Source organism: Sciurus vulgaris (assembly GCF_902686455.1).
Source record: "Sciurus vulgaris genome assembly, chromosome: 17".
NCBI lineage: Eukaryota > Metazoa > Chordata > Mammalia > Rodentia > Sciuridae > Sciurus > Sciurus vulgaris.
Genome location: NC_136478.1, coordinates 51,856,567 through 51,874,214, shown reverse-complemented (window position 1 = coordinate 51,874,214; position 17,648 = coordinate 51,856,567). Strand labels below are relative to the sequence as shown.

The 17,648-nt window shown below is 45.9% G+C and overlaps 2 protein-coding genes across 2 annotated transcripts in view; both read left to right on the top strand.

Moving 5' to 3' along the window:
* LOC306648341 (cytochrome P450 2B4-like) overlaps nt 1–5,359 on the top strand; it is a 153,876-nt gene extending 148,517 nt beyond the window's left edge. The window contains exon 8 of the mRNA XM_079118401.1: nt 5,237–5,359. Coding sequence (XP_078974527.1) covers nt 5,237–5,344 — 108 coding nt within the window. The 3' untranslated portion in view covers nt 5,345–5,359. The remainder of the gene's footprint in view (nt 1–5,236) is intronic.
* A 5,168-nt stretch (nt 5,360–10,527) lies between these two features.
* Nucleotides 10,528–17,648, top strand: part of LOC306648499 (uncharacterized protein) — a 54,225-nt gene continuing 47,104 nt past the window's right edge. Inside the window, 8 exon segments of the mRNA XM_079118694.1 lie at nt 10,528–10,750; nt 11,277–11,439; nt 11,523–11,672; nt 12,266–12,426; nt 13,334–13,510; nt 14,259–14,400; nt 15,274–15,461; nt 16,532–16,673. Coding sequence (XP_078974820.1) covers nt 10,580–10,750; nt 11,277–11,439; nt 11,523–11,672; nt 12,266–12,426; nt 13,334–13,510; nt 14,259–14,400; nt 15,274–15,461; nt 16,532–16,673 — 1,294 coding nt within the window. The 5' untranslated portion in view covers nt 10,528–10,579.

The following is a 17,648-nucleotide window of genomic DNA, read 5'->3' as shown; positions in this document are numbered from 1 at the left end:
ATAAAATAACCCAATTGATAAATGGGCAAAAGAGCTAAATAAACCTCTCTCAGGAGGACAAATAAAAATGGCCAACAAACACATGAAAAAATGTTTAACTTCGGTAGTAATCAGGAAATGCGAATGAAAACTGCACTGAGATTTCCTCTCACTCTTGTGAGAATGGCAATTATCAAGAATACAAATAACGGAAATTGTTGGTGAGGATGTGGGGAAAAGGTCGACTCATGTGTTTTTAGTGGCAAGGCAATTAGAATGACCACTTTGGAAAGTATCATAGAAATTCCTCAAAAGATTAGAAATGGAAGCACCACATGACCCAGATATCCCAGTCATTGGCATTTATCCAAACACATAAAAACGGCATAGTATAGTGATACAACAATTTTAACGGTGTGTAGGAGTACAATTCACAATAGTTACACTATGAAATTAATCTATCTGCTTATCAACAGATTAAGATGAAGAAAATGAGGTATCTATACACAATGGAGTTCTACTCAGTCACAAAAGAGAATGTAAACATATCATTTGCAAGTAAATGAATGGAATTGGAGAACATCATGTTAAGTGAAATAAGGCAGATTCAGAAAGTTAAGGGTTGAATGTTTTTTTCCTAGTATGTAGAAACCAAAGGGCAGGGGAGAATAGATATTAAACATGGGGTGTCTTTCAAAAACGGAAGGAAGAACTGGACTACAGGTGGTGCACACCTGTAATCCTATTGGCTCCAGAGGCTGAGGCAGGAGGATTGCAAGTTCAAAGCCAACCTTAGCAACTTAGTGAGACACTTAGCAAGTCAGTGAGATCCTGTCTCTAAATAAAATAAAATATAGGGCTGAGGATGGGGATCTGTGGTTAAGTGCTCCTGGGTTCAATTCCCAAGGCCAAAAAACAAAAGGAAAGACCTGTAGCGTAGAGAAAAGGGATTGAGAGAGAAAGAGAAGGGGAGGATGTGGGGAGTACTGGAGTTGAAATCTACCGAATTCTGCTATGTCTGTGTACAAATACACACTAATGTATATCCTGTACTGATTAAGATAATGGTAGCACGAATAGAAAGGGGAAGGGTAGAGTAGAGGTAGTGGGTGTGGAGGGAGGGTGAAGGAAGGGAGGGTTCTGGGAATGAAATTGATCCAGTCGCGGTTTGTGCATGTTTGAAAACGGCATAGGGAAGCACAGGGTAGGCATGAATTCAAGGCGCCAAAAATTTTTAAAATATCAAACAAATAGAAAAGAAAAAAGCGAAGAACTTGGGAGAAAGAATAAAGGAAGAGAGGACAGAGAGACGGGGAGAGAGGTTGATTCTGATGAGGAGTGGAGGAGGGAAGGAGAGAGGGAGAGAGGGAGAGAGGCAGAGAGAGAGGCAGAGAGAGATGGGGATTCCCCAGAGTGGAGTTGGGCCCTGGATGGCTCCCCCTCCCCATGACCGGCTGGCTCAGAACTTGGGGGACCTCACTACCCCTTCCTTCATGTAGGTGTTTGAGTTATACTCCGACGTCCTCAAGCACTTTCCAGGCACACACAGGCAAGTCTACAAAAACCTGCAGGAAGTCATCACCTTCATCAACCACAGTGTGGAGAAGCACCATGCAACCCTGGGCCCCAGCAACCCCAGAGACTTCATCCACTCCTACCTGCTCCGCATGGATAAAGTGAGGCCTTTGGAGGGTAGTGGGGAGCGAAAGGAAGATGAAGGGAAAGGTTGGAGGAACTGAAATGAGAGGGGGAGGGGACAGGACGCAGGTGGATGGAGAAATACAGGGCAAGGACAACAAGAAAGAGAAAAAGACCCTGAGAGGCAGAGGAGCCTGAGGGATGAAAACCAATTCACAAGCCAAGGAGATGGAGAGAGACACCAGGCCAGGCAGAGTGAGGAGGCTGAGGGAGACAGAGACATGGGGTGTCCATGCTGAGAAGGAGGGGCCCCAGGGGCGAGACCCAGAGACAGAGGGAGGCCCGGCAGGCGGGATGAGTCCTCAGTGGGCTGTGGTGCTGACCTGCACCTCCCTCTCCACTTTCGGACCCAGGAGAAGTCCAACGCGCACAGCGAGTTCCACCACAAGAATCTCACCTTGACCTTGCTGTCCCTCTTTGCTGGCACTGAGACCACCAGCACCACTCTGCGCTACGGCTTCCTGTTCATGTTCAAGTACCCCCACGTTGCAGGTGGGTCAGGGACGGGTGTGTGGGGAGGGTCCTTGGATCTCCTCTTGGGCTGTAGAGCTGGGGCTGGAGTCCTTCATGGATGAGAGGCAACCTGACCTCCTTTTCAGGAGCTCTGCAGGCTCTGGGTGGTCTCCGCTAAGCCAGTCCTGTTGGTGATGGGGGAATGACAAGTCTGACAACCTGTTCTTCCAGTGCTTTCTCCCATCCACCATCCATCTGTCCATCTTTTCTTGATTAATCCACTTGTACTTTCACTGATTGCTTTGTCTGCAATGCATCCATGGACATATAATTTCATTCATGAGCTGATGCTATGTACAAGGACAGTTGAGTGCTCTATTGGTCACTGATGACTTGGCTCATTCATTCCTTCATGCAGGCCCCCAGCCATTTTATTTTTTTATGAACTGGGTTTTTTTCCTTACTGCTTCTATCAACCATCTTCTCATTCTTCCTACATGTATCCATCCATCCAGTTCCACATTTAACCACTTAATGATTCCTTCATTTATTCATCCCTCATTTATCCCTCTACCCACCAATGCATTTATTCCTTTGTTTACAAATTCATGAATTGATCTGTTCACACAGTGCCCATAAATGCAACTTGCATGTGATTATTGATTCATTGGGTTTATTGTTTTATTTGTCAAGGAATCGTTTGTTTGTTTGTTCCATCTATTGATTGATAAGCTGAACAAACACATTCATTCACTGGTTTGTTCAATTCATTAATTGTCATTTTTTTTCACTCAGGAATTGATCTGTTTTTTTATTGTGCATTCGTGTCTTCATCCAGTTGCTCTTGGATTAATCCATTGACTTAGTCCACTGTGATATTTGTGAGAACGTGGCACAGAGTTTTCTTGTAATGAACACACACACAAACACACACACACACACTGGGTCATTTTCTATTCATCCTTGAGGGTGAAGTTTTAACAAGTTCTTATTTTGGAGCTTTTACGAAAAGATTCCTTGTAGGGTTGTGGTGGATGTGGGGTTCTGAGTGTGTGTGTGTGTGTGTGTGTGTGTGTGTGTGTGTGTGTTGGTGCACGCACATGCCTGAAGGGTTTCTGAACATATAGGAGACAATTCATTGAATTACTTGAATGTGAAAGGGTTGGAAATCCCATGCTGTTGCTCTCTCTCCTCCCATTGAAGCCAGAATTGGGAACAGGTAGTTAGTGTAGAAATAGGGGATCGGGTCAAATCGAGGAAATGGAGGCCATAAAATCATCTGCCTCTGGAAGTTGGAAACTGCCCCTGGAATGAATGGAATGTCAAGGATCTCCGGAGCCCATTGATTACCAAATTTACCTGCCTTTATCAAGAACTGCAAGCCAGGAACTGCTAATTAATGCCCCCTGGGCCCTTGCCTGCCTGAATCACCTTGGCCCTCCCCCTGCCCCTGGCTTTTCACTTAATGCAAAACCAGGCCTAGTCACGTAGGCAGGAAAGAGAGATAAGGGGAGGAGAGAACTGGAGAACAAAAGAGAATTTAACCTATAAAAGATGTAGGGTGCGCTCACTTCTTGGGACTTTTGAACATCAGCCATGGCCCCCTTCTCCCTGCTGGGAGAAGTCTGTATTATTAGCTTTAAATAAAACCTGCTTAATACGCTTGCCTTGGCGTGCTTCTCTAGTGTTCAATCTTCAACATTAGAAGGAGCAGAACTCGTCACCGGTAAATGGCGGTATCACCATCACCCCAGCTGTCTGCTCTAAAGTATATCAATGGTCTCAGCTTTTCCGATAGAATTTTCCCAGCTCACTGACCCCTGAAAACAGTGTCTCTGGGGAAATCTATGTGAAATGAGACTCACAGGTCCTCTCTTTGGTGCAGAAACGGTCCAAAAGGAGATTGAGCAGGTGACTGGCTCACACCGCCCACCAGCCCTAGAAGACCACTCCAGGATGCCATACACAGAGGCGGTCATCCACGAGATTCAGAGATTCACTGAACTCATCCCCATTGGTGTGCCTCATGTGGTCACCAAGGACACTTATTTCCGAGGGTTCATCATCCCCAAGGTCAGTCCTGCAGGCTGCCCATCTCTGTGTGGGCGTCCTCTGTTCCCCTAGCCCACCATCTCAAACTCTTGTGGGCTTCTCCATAGTACCTCCGTGTTTTAACGTTTAGTTTGTTTTACCTATTTGGTTTTTGTTTGTATGTGAGACCCAGGGAATGGCAACATTTAAAAAATGTTTTTATTAGTGCATTAGAGCTGTAGATAACAGAGGTGTTCTGGATGAGATAATCACTCATGCATTGAGTATAAATTGCTCCATTCCATCCCCTGTGCTTCCCCTTACCCTCTTCTCCTCCCTCCACAGTTTCCACTCCTATATTCTAGTGGTCTTGCTTTAATTTGTTTTTTTTTTTTTTAAATTGGTGCTTTATAAATACACGAAAAGGTGCAGTTTGGTATATTCACATATGTGCAGAGCATGATTTTGTCAATTTGATTCTGCAGTTGCTCCCTTTTCCAGTTCCTCCTCCCTCCCCCTCAGTTTCCTTCCTCCACTCCACTAAAGTCCTCTCTGTTTTCGTTGGACCTGACTCCCACTTATTTTCCTTACTCTGCTCTAGCTTCTGCATATATGAGAACATTTAACCCATGACTCTGTGTCTGTCTTATTTCACTCAGTATGATGTTCTGCAGTTCCATTCATTTATTATCAAATTACAAAATTTCATTCTTTATATCTCAGTAAAACTCCATTGTGTATATATACCACATTTTGTACATCTGTTCATCTGTTGATGGGCATCTGGGTTGGTTCCATAACATGAATATTTTGAACTGCCCTCTATAAGCACAGATGTGCCTGCATCACTATAGTATGATGATTTTAGTTCTGTTGGATAAATAACAGAGAGTGGAATTACTTGGTCACATGGTGATTCCATTCCCAGTCTTTTGAGGAATCTCCATATTGCTTTCCAAAATGGTTGCAGTAATTTTCAGTCCCACCACATTGTATGAGTATACTGTCCGCACACATGCAGGCCAGCACTTATGTTCTTGATGACATGGCCTTTGATGTTTTAACCTTTCCTCAGAACACTGAAGTATACCCCATCCTGAGCTCTGCTCTCCACGACCCCCGTTATTTGAAAAAACAGATGCCTTCAACCCGGACCACTTTCTGGATGCCCATGGGGCACTGAAGAAGAATGAAGCTTTTATTCCCTTCTCCATGGGTAAGCTGGACCTGGGATCCCTTCACAGAACCCAGGAGTAGGTCCTCTCCTCTCCTGCAGACAATGATAGGTGTTCCTTTGTCCAGCCGTTAGCACATTCCAGTTGGTTTACCTGCACTGTCCCATTCAATCTTCACTACAACCCCATGAGGCGACTTGAGAAGTGAGATGATGACCTAAGGCACCTCTTGATAAGCAGGACGTTGGACAAGTGGTGGAAAATCTCTAGACCTGAGCAAAGTAACCATTAAAAAAGCAATAACTAATAACTGATGCAGGGCTGGAGATAAAGCTCAGTTCAGAGTGCAGCCTGTCAAAAACAAGACCATATATTCAATTCTGAGCACAGGGGGAAAAAATCAGAGGGGAAAAACAACAAGTAAATATTAATGCAGCACCAAGTCCAGGGGACGAAGGAGAATGCATGCGACAAATCACATAAAGACACGGATCCTGCCCCAGAAAATTTATTGTCCTGCAGCTGAGATAGACATTCATCAGACTGTCCCAAATAATAATCCAATTAAAAGATTTAATGCCTGTCCTGAGCTAACCAGGGCCTGGCACAAAGGACACACCAACAGGGGCATGTATTATCATTAATCAGGCATTGGGAGCACCAAGAAGGATATACTGAGTAATATTGGTGGGTAGGTGAGGAACAGGTCAGCTGAGAAACTGGTTCCAAGCAGAGGCCTGGTGGGCGAGTGTTGATCAACTCCAGGAAAGAAGGTTTCAGGTGGAGGCAACAGCAGGGCAGAGCCAGGTGGTCCATTAGCGTAAGTGTAGGTGGTCCATTAGAGTAAGTGTAGGTGTCCATTAGAGTAAGTGTAGGAAAATCGGGTGTGGATTAGAAAGTGGCTGAAGGGCAGGAGCTCAGTTGGCTGGACCTCCTATCCTGAAGCAGTGAAGTTTGAGACAGTTTGTAGGAGGGCACATGGTGTTACAGACAGAAAGGAACCTACAAGCAGAAACAGCTGGGTTGGTCCAGTTCCACGTGGCTGCCTTTGGACAGATCTGAGCAGAGTACAGTGTGCAATTGGCTGAAGCCCAGTGCTGGGATTGGCTGAAGTGCAGGAATGGGATTGGCTGAAGTGCAGGACTGGGATTGGCCGAAGCAGAGTGCTGGGATTGGCTGAAATAAAGGGCTGGGAGTGGCTGAAGCGCAGGGCTGGGACTGGCTGAAGTAAAGGGCTGGGAGTGGCTGAAACGCAGGGCTGGGAGTGACTGAGCCTCGGTTTTCTTTTCTAGGAATCTGCTCTCAGGTTCGGTTGCCAGTTTTTTAAATATTTACATAGGGTGCAGGTTACTCCGTGGGGTTTTGGCCAATTTAACTTGAAGGTTACCCGAGGAAACCACAAGGTCCAGGCTCCTCATTTCCGGGGGGGGGGGGGGGGGGGAGAGTAGGTAGGAGGGCCCCAGGAACAAGTTCCCAAATATAAATCTCTTCAGTGACTCAAGTGGTGCCCGGCTTCACTGAAGTCTGTGGATGCAGACTTCAGTGTCCTCATTCTGTCTTCAGTGAGAGCTGGGAACACCAGGGGTAGTGAGTGGTTGAAAGTCAGCTCCCCGCCCAATAGTCCTGTCCAGAGAGAGTTGTAGGGAAGTAAGGACTGAAACAGCTAAGCAACAGAGATATTATGGGGATGAGACAGAGAGAGGGGACAGAGTCACCGGTAGACACAAGGAGATCATGGCACAGAGGAGACAGTCTGTGAGAGACAGAGGGTGAACCTGAGACCACAGAGGAAGGGAGAGGGAGAGTGAGGGGGAGAGAAAAGAAAAGAGGAGAGCAGAGAAGAGAGGTGTGTGTGTTTGTGTGTGTGTGTGTGTGTGTGTGTGTGTGTGTGTGAGAGAGAGAGAGAGAGAGAGAGAGAGAGAGAGAGAGAGAAGAAGGAGGAGGAGGAGGAGGAGAAGGAGAAGGAGGTTAGAGTGGTTTCTTCCGAGGGAGATGAAAAATATGATAGGGTCATAGAGGTATAAATAGACAGATGTGAGAGAGGTGGAATAGAGAAGGAATTTAGATGGAAGGAAGGAAAAAAGAAGAATATATAAGAATGAACATGAAACAGTGCCTGTTCTGTATGTTTAATGCCCAGGATAGACTTTGCCTGGACAGAAAGAGGAACTGAGCCAACAGAATGTGAGAGTCAAGGAGATGTCAGAAGGTGCCCAAAGAGAAGGACAGTCCTAGGATGGGGAGGGTGTGTGAGTGGGAGATAAAAAGCATTACCAGTCCTGGAAAAATGTGGGTCACAGAACCAGTTCCAGAAGAACCAGCCCAGACACCGGCCCTGAGTACTTCTATGGTCCCGTGTCCTGCCATCGGGAAATGCCAAGAGGACATGGACCCCTTTGGCAGATACATCCCTGCAGCCACATGTTTGCAGTGTCTGGAAAGGTGCAGGGGATGCCTGGAATCCCACCCTCCACTGGCCTTCCCGGGGCTGTCACTTTGCAGATGAGGAAGTATTGCAGCACCCAGAAGCGCTGTGTCCCTGCCTGACTTCAGGTAGTCTCTCTCCTCCTTCCCCTATAAACCTGTGGTTTGTAAACAACATGGGTTTTTCACACATCTCCGTGAATCCAGGGGAAGCATAGAAAGCCTGCTCATGGGCCCTGGTCCCACTCAGAACTTTTATGAATAATTTTTTGAAAGATTCTCAAAACTGGTGGTTTTCAGGTGGAAACCAGAAGACAACTCAGAGACAGACATAACACAATGCCAGAAACACACAGAGCCATGTTCCCAGAAGCAAAAACAAAACCATAGTAGTACTCTAGGATTCTTAACAGAAGCCATGTGTTAAAGAGTGTCTACAATGACTAACTTTACCCTCATGGTAGCCTGTATGATGGTAGTATTCTCATATGAAAAATGAAGAACACTATAAAATGTTCAGAAACATGTGCTCACTTGACCTACACACTCTGACACACTCACGCACAGCTGCATCCTTATCTCCTATGGAGCCAATGAACCATTGGTGATGAAACAAAAACTACATTTTCTTTCCAAACCAATGAACATGGAACAAGGTGTGCACCTGGTGTCAGATTTGGGACTCCCTGGGAGTCCATGCTGAATATCAGGTTCAAGGTCAAGCCTGAGATGATCCACTGCAGTGCACAGGTGCCTAGGCTTTGGGGTGTGGTGGGCAAGCACGTGCACTGGCCCCGTGCCCACATGGTGACCCTCTGTGCCCACAGGGAAGCGCATTTGTCTTGGTGAAGGCATCGCTCGCAACGAACTGTTCCTCTTCTTCATCACCATCCTCAAACTTCTCTGTGGCCAGCCCGGTGGCTCCCGAGGACATCGATCTCACTCCCAGGGAGAGTGGTGTGGGCAGAGTACCCCCAAAATACCAGATCCGCTTCCTTCCTCACTGAATGGGCTGAGGGAAGAGGGCCAAAGGATTCCAGGGTCATTGTTTCTACCTCTGTAGAGAACGACCCCCCATGGCCTCCACATCTTCCTGCCTGAGAACCAGCATCCTCCCTGTCCTTGTTTGCATCAACCAGGGAAAGTCCCCTGTGTAGTCTTACTTCCTTCCCTCATCCTGTAGCTCTTCCAAGCTCTCAGGCATTCTCTTTTCCTCTATTAATAGAATTGCAGAAGTCATAAGCAAGCTTGAAAATAATCAAGCCCCTTCCTAGGTGTGCATATAGACACTGGGGACAAATGGGGAAACTGGTCTCTAGGTCCTTCTGAGCTTCTGCCTCCTAGGCACAGATCATGCCGAATAAATTCTCCCTTGCCCAAAATAAGTATGGTTCCATTTGCCGACTCCATGTGCTCCATCATCTGTGCTGAAGGGCTTTGCCTAAGACTGCTCTTGACTGCTCCCCCAGCAGAACCCTGTGGTGGGTGAGGTGACCACGCCCATTTTACAGAACAGTAAGAGAGGGCAGGTGGGAGTGTCCTCTCTGATGTCATAGAACCCAAATTCTCCCACAGTTTCTTCTTCCATATATATTATATACAGTATAAATATATATAGAGAAAGATAAATCAACATAACCCAAACTTGGCCATTATGGAGTATTGAATTTAGTTCATTCCCAAAGGTGTATGAGTATTACCATCTTGTTCCTGATGTTCATCCACTCTCCCCAATACCCCTGTACCCATTGAACAGTCTCTCCTCAGTCCTGTTCGCCCAGGCCCTGCAAACACCAACCTCGTTGCTGCTTCCATGGACCTGCCTGGCTGGCCCTCTCACATAAAGGAAGCGTCCAACTGTGATCGCGTGTGTCTGACTCTTTTCTTCACACGGCACCTCGAGGTCCCCACACTGCAGACTCGGTCATGCCTGCTCTGGTCCTCCATGCTCCTGTTCCCAGTTACCTCTCCCTGTGGATTCTCTCTAGGAAGCTCCCCCTCAGCCCATGTGCCCTGAGCAGCATGGTTCCACAGTGGCACCTTGGGTCTCTGGATATTTTTTTGAAATCTTCTGAAATCAAACCAACATCCAAAGTCCGACCTCCTGCATCAGGAGGGGACCCCACCATTTTGCCTGTGGCTTACTGGTTATCATGTCCCCAGGTTCCTTTACAGAGGGACTGCCAGCTCTGTGAAGGGCAGCCTGCTCTCTCTCCTCCGCTGCTGCCATGAGAGCACCCTCAGTCATGTGAGGCCTCTGAGAGGCATTCAAACTCTTTGGTGAGGTGTGGGTGAGTCAATGAATCAAAGACAAAATCAGCACCCCCGCCACAAATGGAACCAGACCTCTTGCACTAGCCCATGCCACCTTCTGCATAGGTCACTTTCTTTTAATACCCAGAATGACTTCCTGCCCCCACAGTGCACAGGGAGGCCCCCTCTTCCTCCCTCATGCTGGAATGCCACCCACGCCGAAAACGGTTGAGAGCCACTTAGCACCTGAACCACTTGAAACCAGCCTGGACACATCCCCCTGTCGGCATGTCCTTGAGGGACATGTTGTACATTCCAGTGCTTTCCTCATGGAGATGTCTCAGGCAGCTAGTGGCCAATGGGAAGCTGGTTCTGGGACTCAACACTGAGAACTAATCATGTGACCACACCGTGCCTGCCTCCCTTGGGCTCCCTGCAGAGTTAGTAGGAGCTCTGCCAAGCAGATTCCTGGCACGCCCTCTTCCACTAACCACAGAAATCGAACAAACAAAATCGTCTGTGGTGCAAGAGAAGCAGAAGAACAGACAGCCGGCATAGAGGGGACTATGGTTCTGTCCAGCTTCCCACTCTTCATTGTCCTCATTAGCCTCTTTCTTCTCTGGATCTGGGGCCGCCCCAACTCCAAGGGTCGCCTGCCTCCTGGACCCTGGCCTCTTCCCTTCCTGGGGAACATTTTGCAAATAGACCCTAAAGGCTTTCTCAAGTCCTTCCAGGAGGTGAGATTGGAGAGGGAAGGAGGAGGAAGGGATGGAATGGGTTGAGTGGAAACAGCTCAAGGCAGGAAGACTGTCGAGGGTCTAACTTGGGTTGGACATCTTGGGGTGGACCAGCGTAGGAATTCTCTTTCAGTCATGATTTGTCCCCACAAGGCAGTCAAAGAAGTTTCTCGAGTTCCTATGAGAATGCATGTAGTTGATAGCCTGGATGGGGACTTTCTGATAGATTTGGAACTTTGAGTTGTGATCCTGAAGTGGAGACAGGAGAAGTCCTGGAGATTTAGTGTGGAGATAATGATTCATAATATTCAGAACAGGGGAAATTATTGAGAAAGCTGGAGAAGGATAGCCTGGGGAATGACATGGTGTGAGACTTGGATGAAGAGAAAGAGTTCAAGTATGGCTTCTTCCATGATGGACTTTCAGAAAGCAGGGTTCGGGCTCCATTGGAAGGAGTGGTCCAGGTGTCAGACCAGAAGGCCCTTCTCTTGGGCACAATAGTGAGATCTGGACCCTGTGTCCACAGCTGCGGGAGAAGTATGGGGACATCTTTACAGTGCATCTGGGACCCCGACCAGTCATCATCCTGTGTGGATATGAGGCCATGAGGGAGGCTCTGGTGGATCAAGCTGAGACCTTTTCTGGCCGAGGGCTCATTGCCATTACTGACTCCATCTTCCAGGGAACTGGTGAGTGGGGGACATAGTGGGGACTGGAGGGACCTGGGAATGCATGAGTCTTCCTAACATTACTTTTGTGCCCCACCAACCAGGTGTGAGTTTTGCCAGTGGAAAGTCTTGGAAAGTCCTCCAACGGTTCTGCCTGACAACCATGAAGGACTTTGGGATGGGAAAGCGAAGTATTGAGGAGAGAATCAAGGAGGAGGCTCAGAATTTGGTGGAGGAGCTGCGGAAATCCCAGGGTGAGTACTAGGGGGCTCCACAAGACTCAGAGACAGGAACAGGGAAATGCAGAGACAGATTCAGGGAGGGAGAAGAGTGGGAGAATGAGTACACAGAAAGAGAAGAGATGGAGGAGGAAGGGAGAGAGACAGCAAGAGAGAAAAGTTCAGGATACAAACCAAGATCTAGTCATAGAAATTTCAAGGAAAAGATTACAAATGAAGGGGTCAAGGCTATAAGTAGAAGTGGAAGAGACATAAAATATTAGTGGGCAATGGAGAGAAAGATATGAAAGGCAGGGACAGAAAAAGAACTGACACAGTCTCAGACAACAAATCAGAGAGAAGAAAGACAGAGAGACACAGATGTAGAAGGAAACTCAGACCAAGAGAGACACCAAAAAAAAAAAAAAAATTAAATAAATAAAAGACACAGAGAGGGAGATGTGCAGAATGAAAAGCTTAGACTCAAAGGCCAAGGAATAGATGGACCATTCAGGATACAGAGAAAGCAACCTCAGAGTGAATATAGCACCAGCTAGGTCAGAGTCACCCAGAAGAATTGTGCAATGCAGGGGACATCCAGACCTCCATGATAGACCTCTCATCTCCAGGAACTTATCTGGACCCCACCCTCCTCTTTCACTCCGTCACGGCCAACATCATCTGCTCCATTATCTTTGGTGAACGCTTTAATTACCAGGACCCCAAATTCCTACGTCTGCTAAGTTTACTGAACCAAACCTTCACCATCCTCAGCTCCTTCTACAGCCAGGTGAGGCCAACGATTCCAGGATGGGCCAGGGATCTGGGTGGGCAGACCCTGGGATGGGAGCAGATTCTCCCTGTCCAGAGCTCAGGAGCAAGAAAGTGAGGTGGGTTCAGATATTGGAAGGGGAGGAGCTTATTTTAATCTCTCCCTTCTTCTGAGTAACACGCCCACAAGGTGCCTGCTAGTGTCCATGGTGCCTTTTTATTGAAAATTATAAAATGGCATCCCTTCCTCTAGGAAAAATGCTCTTTAAGTTCATTCACTATTTCACAACCCAGGAAGCTCTGCCCTGGTGGCGTTCCAAATCCTGGCTATGGGCACACAGGCAGGTTCCCTTTACCTGCTCACACACACTCCTGTTCCTGGACTTTGAGGTACACATTACACCAGCCCTGCACACACTTCATCTCCTACACTCTCCAGGTAAGGCAAGAGTTAGGTTGGGGATAGGAATTAGGACTGCAAAATTCATGGATGGTGAGAGATCTCAACTATACGGGAAGCTGAGGCAGGAGGATTATAAATTTGAGCTCAGTCTCAGTAATTGAGGGATGCTCTGTCTCAAAATAAAAAATAAAAAGAGGTGGGGTTGTAGCTCAATGGTAAAGTGCTTCTGGGTTCAACCTCCAGTATGAATCCCCCCAACACACACACACACACACACACACACACACACAAACACACAGAGTGGTTTGGACAGCTAGGAGCCGTGCTTGTGGCACTGTGTGCATGCCCACATGCATGTAGTGTGTATGATGTGCCCACACGTGCTCACCTGGGAAGCACAGTCACCTTTTCTACCAGCTTGGCTTTAGATGTCACAGTGTTGTGTAGGGCACAACTTCAAGGCTGCCAGTGCATGCCCAGGGTCCCAGCACCAGGTTCTGGGATCTTCCTGTCTTGTCCTTAGGTGTTTGAACTCCTCTCTGGAATCCTGAAACATTTCCCTGGCCCCCATACTCATCTGTGCAGAATCATTCAAGAACTGAAAGATTTTATCACTGAGAACATTGAGAGGCACCAAGAAACCCTGGACCCCAGTGCTCCCCGGGACTTCATTGATTCCTTCCTTCTCCGCATGGACAAGGCAAGGCCAGCCGGGATTGGGGTTGGGTGGGAGTGAGAGTGGGGGCCATCCTACTGACACTGAGCTGGTAGTCGGTGTGTTAAGTACGGGACACTTTTTACAGTTGGTGATCCAGCCACTGGCACAACCTCCAGGCCTCCACCTGGCTCTTCCTCAGCCTCCCCAGCAATGCCTTCTAAGACTTAGGAACTGAAGATTTATCACTGGGCTCCATACCCTGCTCCCTCCCACTTCCTCTCATTCTGATTGATCAGAGGCCCCCTTCCGTGTTCTTATTGGTGCCAGTTTATGTCTGTTCTCACTGGTCTGGAAAATGCCATACAAAGTGTTAAATAGTTTCCTCATGATGTCTGAATAGACAGTTGCAGTGTCCAATAAGGAAGCAAAGATAACCAAGAACCAAGATGGTGATCACAAAGCTGGAAAAATAATTAAGCAATAGTGTTTACTGAGTGTTTAAAATCATAATATTAAACAACCCCATGTGATGAACTGAGGCACAGAGAGGTTATGTTCTTGCCTCACAACACAACGTTGTGAAATGGCAGGACCTGAGTTTGAACCCAGGAATTCTTTCTCCAGGACCTATGCTATTGCTACTCTGTAGACCTTGAATAGCGGGAAGAGGAAATAAGGAAGTGGAAAACTGGTATAGGGTAATCTGGGGATAGGTGGGTAGAAAAGAAGAGCCTGAAACTGGAAATTTTTGCAAGGAGAGATGTTAAGGATTGTCAACCTTCACCCACAGGAACGATTTGTTCCCGAGAGTGAGTTCCACCATAAAAACCTCGTCCACACGGTGCTCTCACTGTTCTTTGCTGGAACAGAGACCTCCAGCACCACCCTCCGCTATGCGCTCTTATTGCTGCTGAAGCACCCGGAAGTCTTGGGTGAGCAGGTCCTGTATGTGTGTTGGGGGCAGGGGCGGCTTTAGTATGGTGGAAGGTGGTAGGTTAATGGGTAAAAACAGACTTTGGTTCTGGTGAGTCAGGAAAAATAAAAATTCCACCCCAGCACAAATGTACTAATTATAATAAATTTAGCCGCTGAAAGCAATTTGAGTTTGAGGAGGTACTTCACAGTTGACAAAATATTTTCATTCAAATGTAGTTCAGAAGTTACTTTTGAGCTTTATGGCATGTTTTCAATTTGTAAATGAGGTTTACAAAGCATCACAGGTCACAAAGCATTACCTTTCTACAAAGCATTTTGCAGTCTGCAAAATCACATGGCTCTTGATAGAAAACCTTAAGGTTCACAAGCAACTTAACAATTGGGAGTATATTTTTGATTTGTGATGAATTTAAAAGATTTTGATGCTTGTGCTGATGGTCCATAGAGCAAAATTGGAGAAACTCTCATCTCATCAAAAGTGCTTCCACAGAAAGGGAAAGTGACTCATTTCAGATTGCATAGAAAGCCAATAAGAGAAAAGGACACGACATTATTTCCAGTCAGAACTCATTCCCAGTAAAAGAAGGGGAAAAAAAGAGGGTTTGACCTTAAGTGTTGAATTAATTTCCACTCAACCATCTTTACCAAGTGAGCTTGTCTCATAATTAGAGTGGAAGAATTAGACAGGACTTCTCCCTGAAGAAGGCGTTGACTTTCTCCTGATGGTTTCATTGAGAAGGAGTGATAATACCTTAATGAAGAGTTCTTAAGCCTCTTCCCCCAGCCTGCAGGCCACTCTTCAAATGCCTTTGTTGAGCCCCCTTGTTACCGTCACTGTTGTGACTCCTCCCAAATCCTCTCCATCTCAGAGGAAGTCCAGGCAGAGATTGACAGGGTCATCGGCAGCAAGCGTCTCCCAGCCCTTGAAGATAGAGCAAAAATGCCTTACACGGATGCGGTCATCCATGAGATTCAGAGATACAGTGACCTAACCCCAATCGGTATCCCACACTCCGTCATTCAGGACACCAACTTCCGAGGGTATCATCTCCCTCAGGTGAGATCTTCAGGGCCACAGAATCATGGATGGAGGGTGCCAGCTTATGATCCTTGTGCAGCCATGATAGTTCATGTCTCTGGTCACTGGGCTATATGGAAGATTTTTATTTTCTTATTTTTTGTGGGGTGAAGGAGATTTTGGAAATAGAAAAGTCCTCCACTTTCTGTTCTTTCTTTCATTCTTTTTACTTTTATTAGATGTTAGAGTTGCTTTTGCTGAAGAAAGTAGCATATACTTATTAAACTTGTTCTATGGTGGAGCTGTCTTTCCTGTCCTCATCTTCCTCAACATCCTCTTTCATGAGAAGGTGCTGACAGTTTGACATTTTTGCTTCCATATTTCCTTTAAGCTCGTATAATCATACACCTGATAGACATGTATATGAAGTTCACGTCATGCTATATCTTATTTTGCACCTGTGTGGACAGTGTGGTATATCTCCTTTCATGCTCACACTTATGTTCATGCAAACACGCTTTGCTTGTTTTTTTTTATTTTATGGTTCTGTGTGATTTCCTTTTTATATTTTAATAGTTGCACATCTTTAGATCAGTGCTTGTGGTTCTAACTCTTTCTATTCTACCATGGTGTCCTGAGTCATTCCTGAGTTGGATGTATTTATTTATTTTCATGCAATGCTGAGACTCGAACCCATATGCAAGGCAAGTGCTCTGCCACTGAGCTACAGCCCCAGCCCAAGTTGGATGTATTTAGAGATGATGTTCACAATATCAAACCACCCAAATCACCAACTCATTGGATTAGATTCTGGCCCTAGTGATGGCATGGAGGTCTCTGTTGAGCCAGATGGGAACATGCAGTTGATGGATCATAAGGAAGTCCAAAGGGTGTTAGGGGAAGAGGGATCAGGGTGGTTGGTAGGGGTATGCAGAAGGCCCAGGATATAACTATTAATGAAACAGGGCAAAATTATTTCCATAATTTAGCTTCCAACTGCAGAGCCTTATCATGGGTAAAGTTTGTTGTCAACTGCGGATATACTGGAATTGATTCAGTCACACCTTACTAATGGCCATATGGATCTCTTGAATTTGATACCCTCTCAGAACACTACTGTGTACCCCGTCATGAGCTCTGTCCTCCATGACCCACGCCACTTTGAGAAGCCAGACACCTTCTACCCTGGACACTTTTTGGATGCCAAGGGAAACTTTAGGAAACGGGAAGCCTTTATTCCTTTCTCCATGGGTGAGTTGCTCCCTTCTCACTTTTGAGACAGTTCTGTGTGATTTTCTCCCTTTGTTCACATCAAACACTGGGTGGAAATATGAGGATTCTGAAGGGAGATGGAAGAGAAAGATGGAGACTAAGTTGGTGGTGGAGATAAAAGTAAAAAACCAAGGCACATGCACATGCATAAGCACAGGAAAACCAAACAAATGAATGACCTGTGATGGAGCACCTTTTGTACGCCAAGAATTGGGGAAGATATTTTCATTTTTTTTGTTACAAAAAACAACTATAATTAACTATTATTTTTTCAGAAAGTAGTCAAGTTAAAGATGAAGACCACCTGTGATTCACCAACAAAATCATATTTTTTGGTATTACAGAGGGTGTTCTTCCAAATTTTTAATTACATGTATATTCACACATTTGAAGTTAGTTGATGGATAGCTAAGAGCTAGTTAGCTAGGTAATAGGTAGGAAAGTGAAAGAAAGATTTAAAGAGAAGAAAAGAAAAGAGGTGGAAAAGATGTAAAGTGACAGAAAATATATCAAGCTGTTTTTTGTTAGTCAGTTGTTGAAATCTACACCCAAACCAAAGTGAGGGCCCCAGGAATTTAGGCCACAAAATTTAAGGAGTGCTCATGTTTAGTCATGTGAAGGTCCCTTTTCAATGATTTATCTAATAATTTAACTTTTAGCAACTGATTTGAAATGTATCATATACTAAAACTTTAAATTCCCTTAAGTATTCTTCTGCTTTATAGATGTTAGTCCATATCCATGCCAATCCACTGCCCTGTCTGTCTTTTCTAGCTGTACCATCTGTCTATTCCATGCCAATCATCAGGCTTTATAATATGTTTTTATATTTCACAGGAGTTAATCCTCCTCCATCACTCTGATTTTTCAGACTCCTATGGCTCTTCTAACTAATTTTTTTTTTGCCTTCAACTACACTCTGGTATTATTTTGTCAAGGTCCTGCACGCCACCC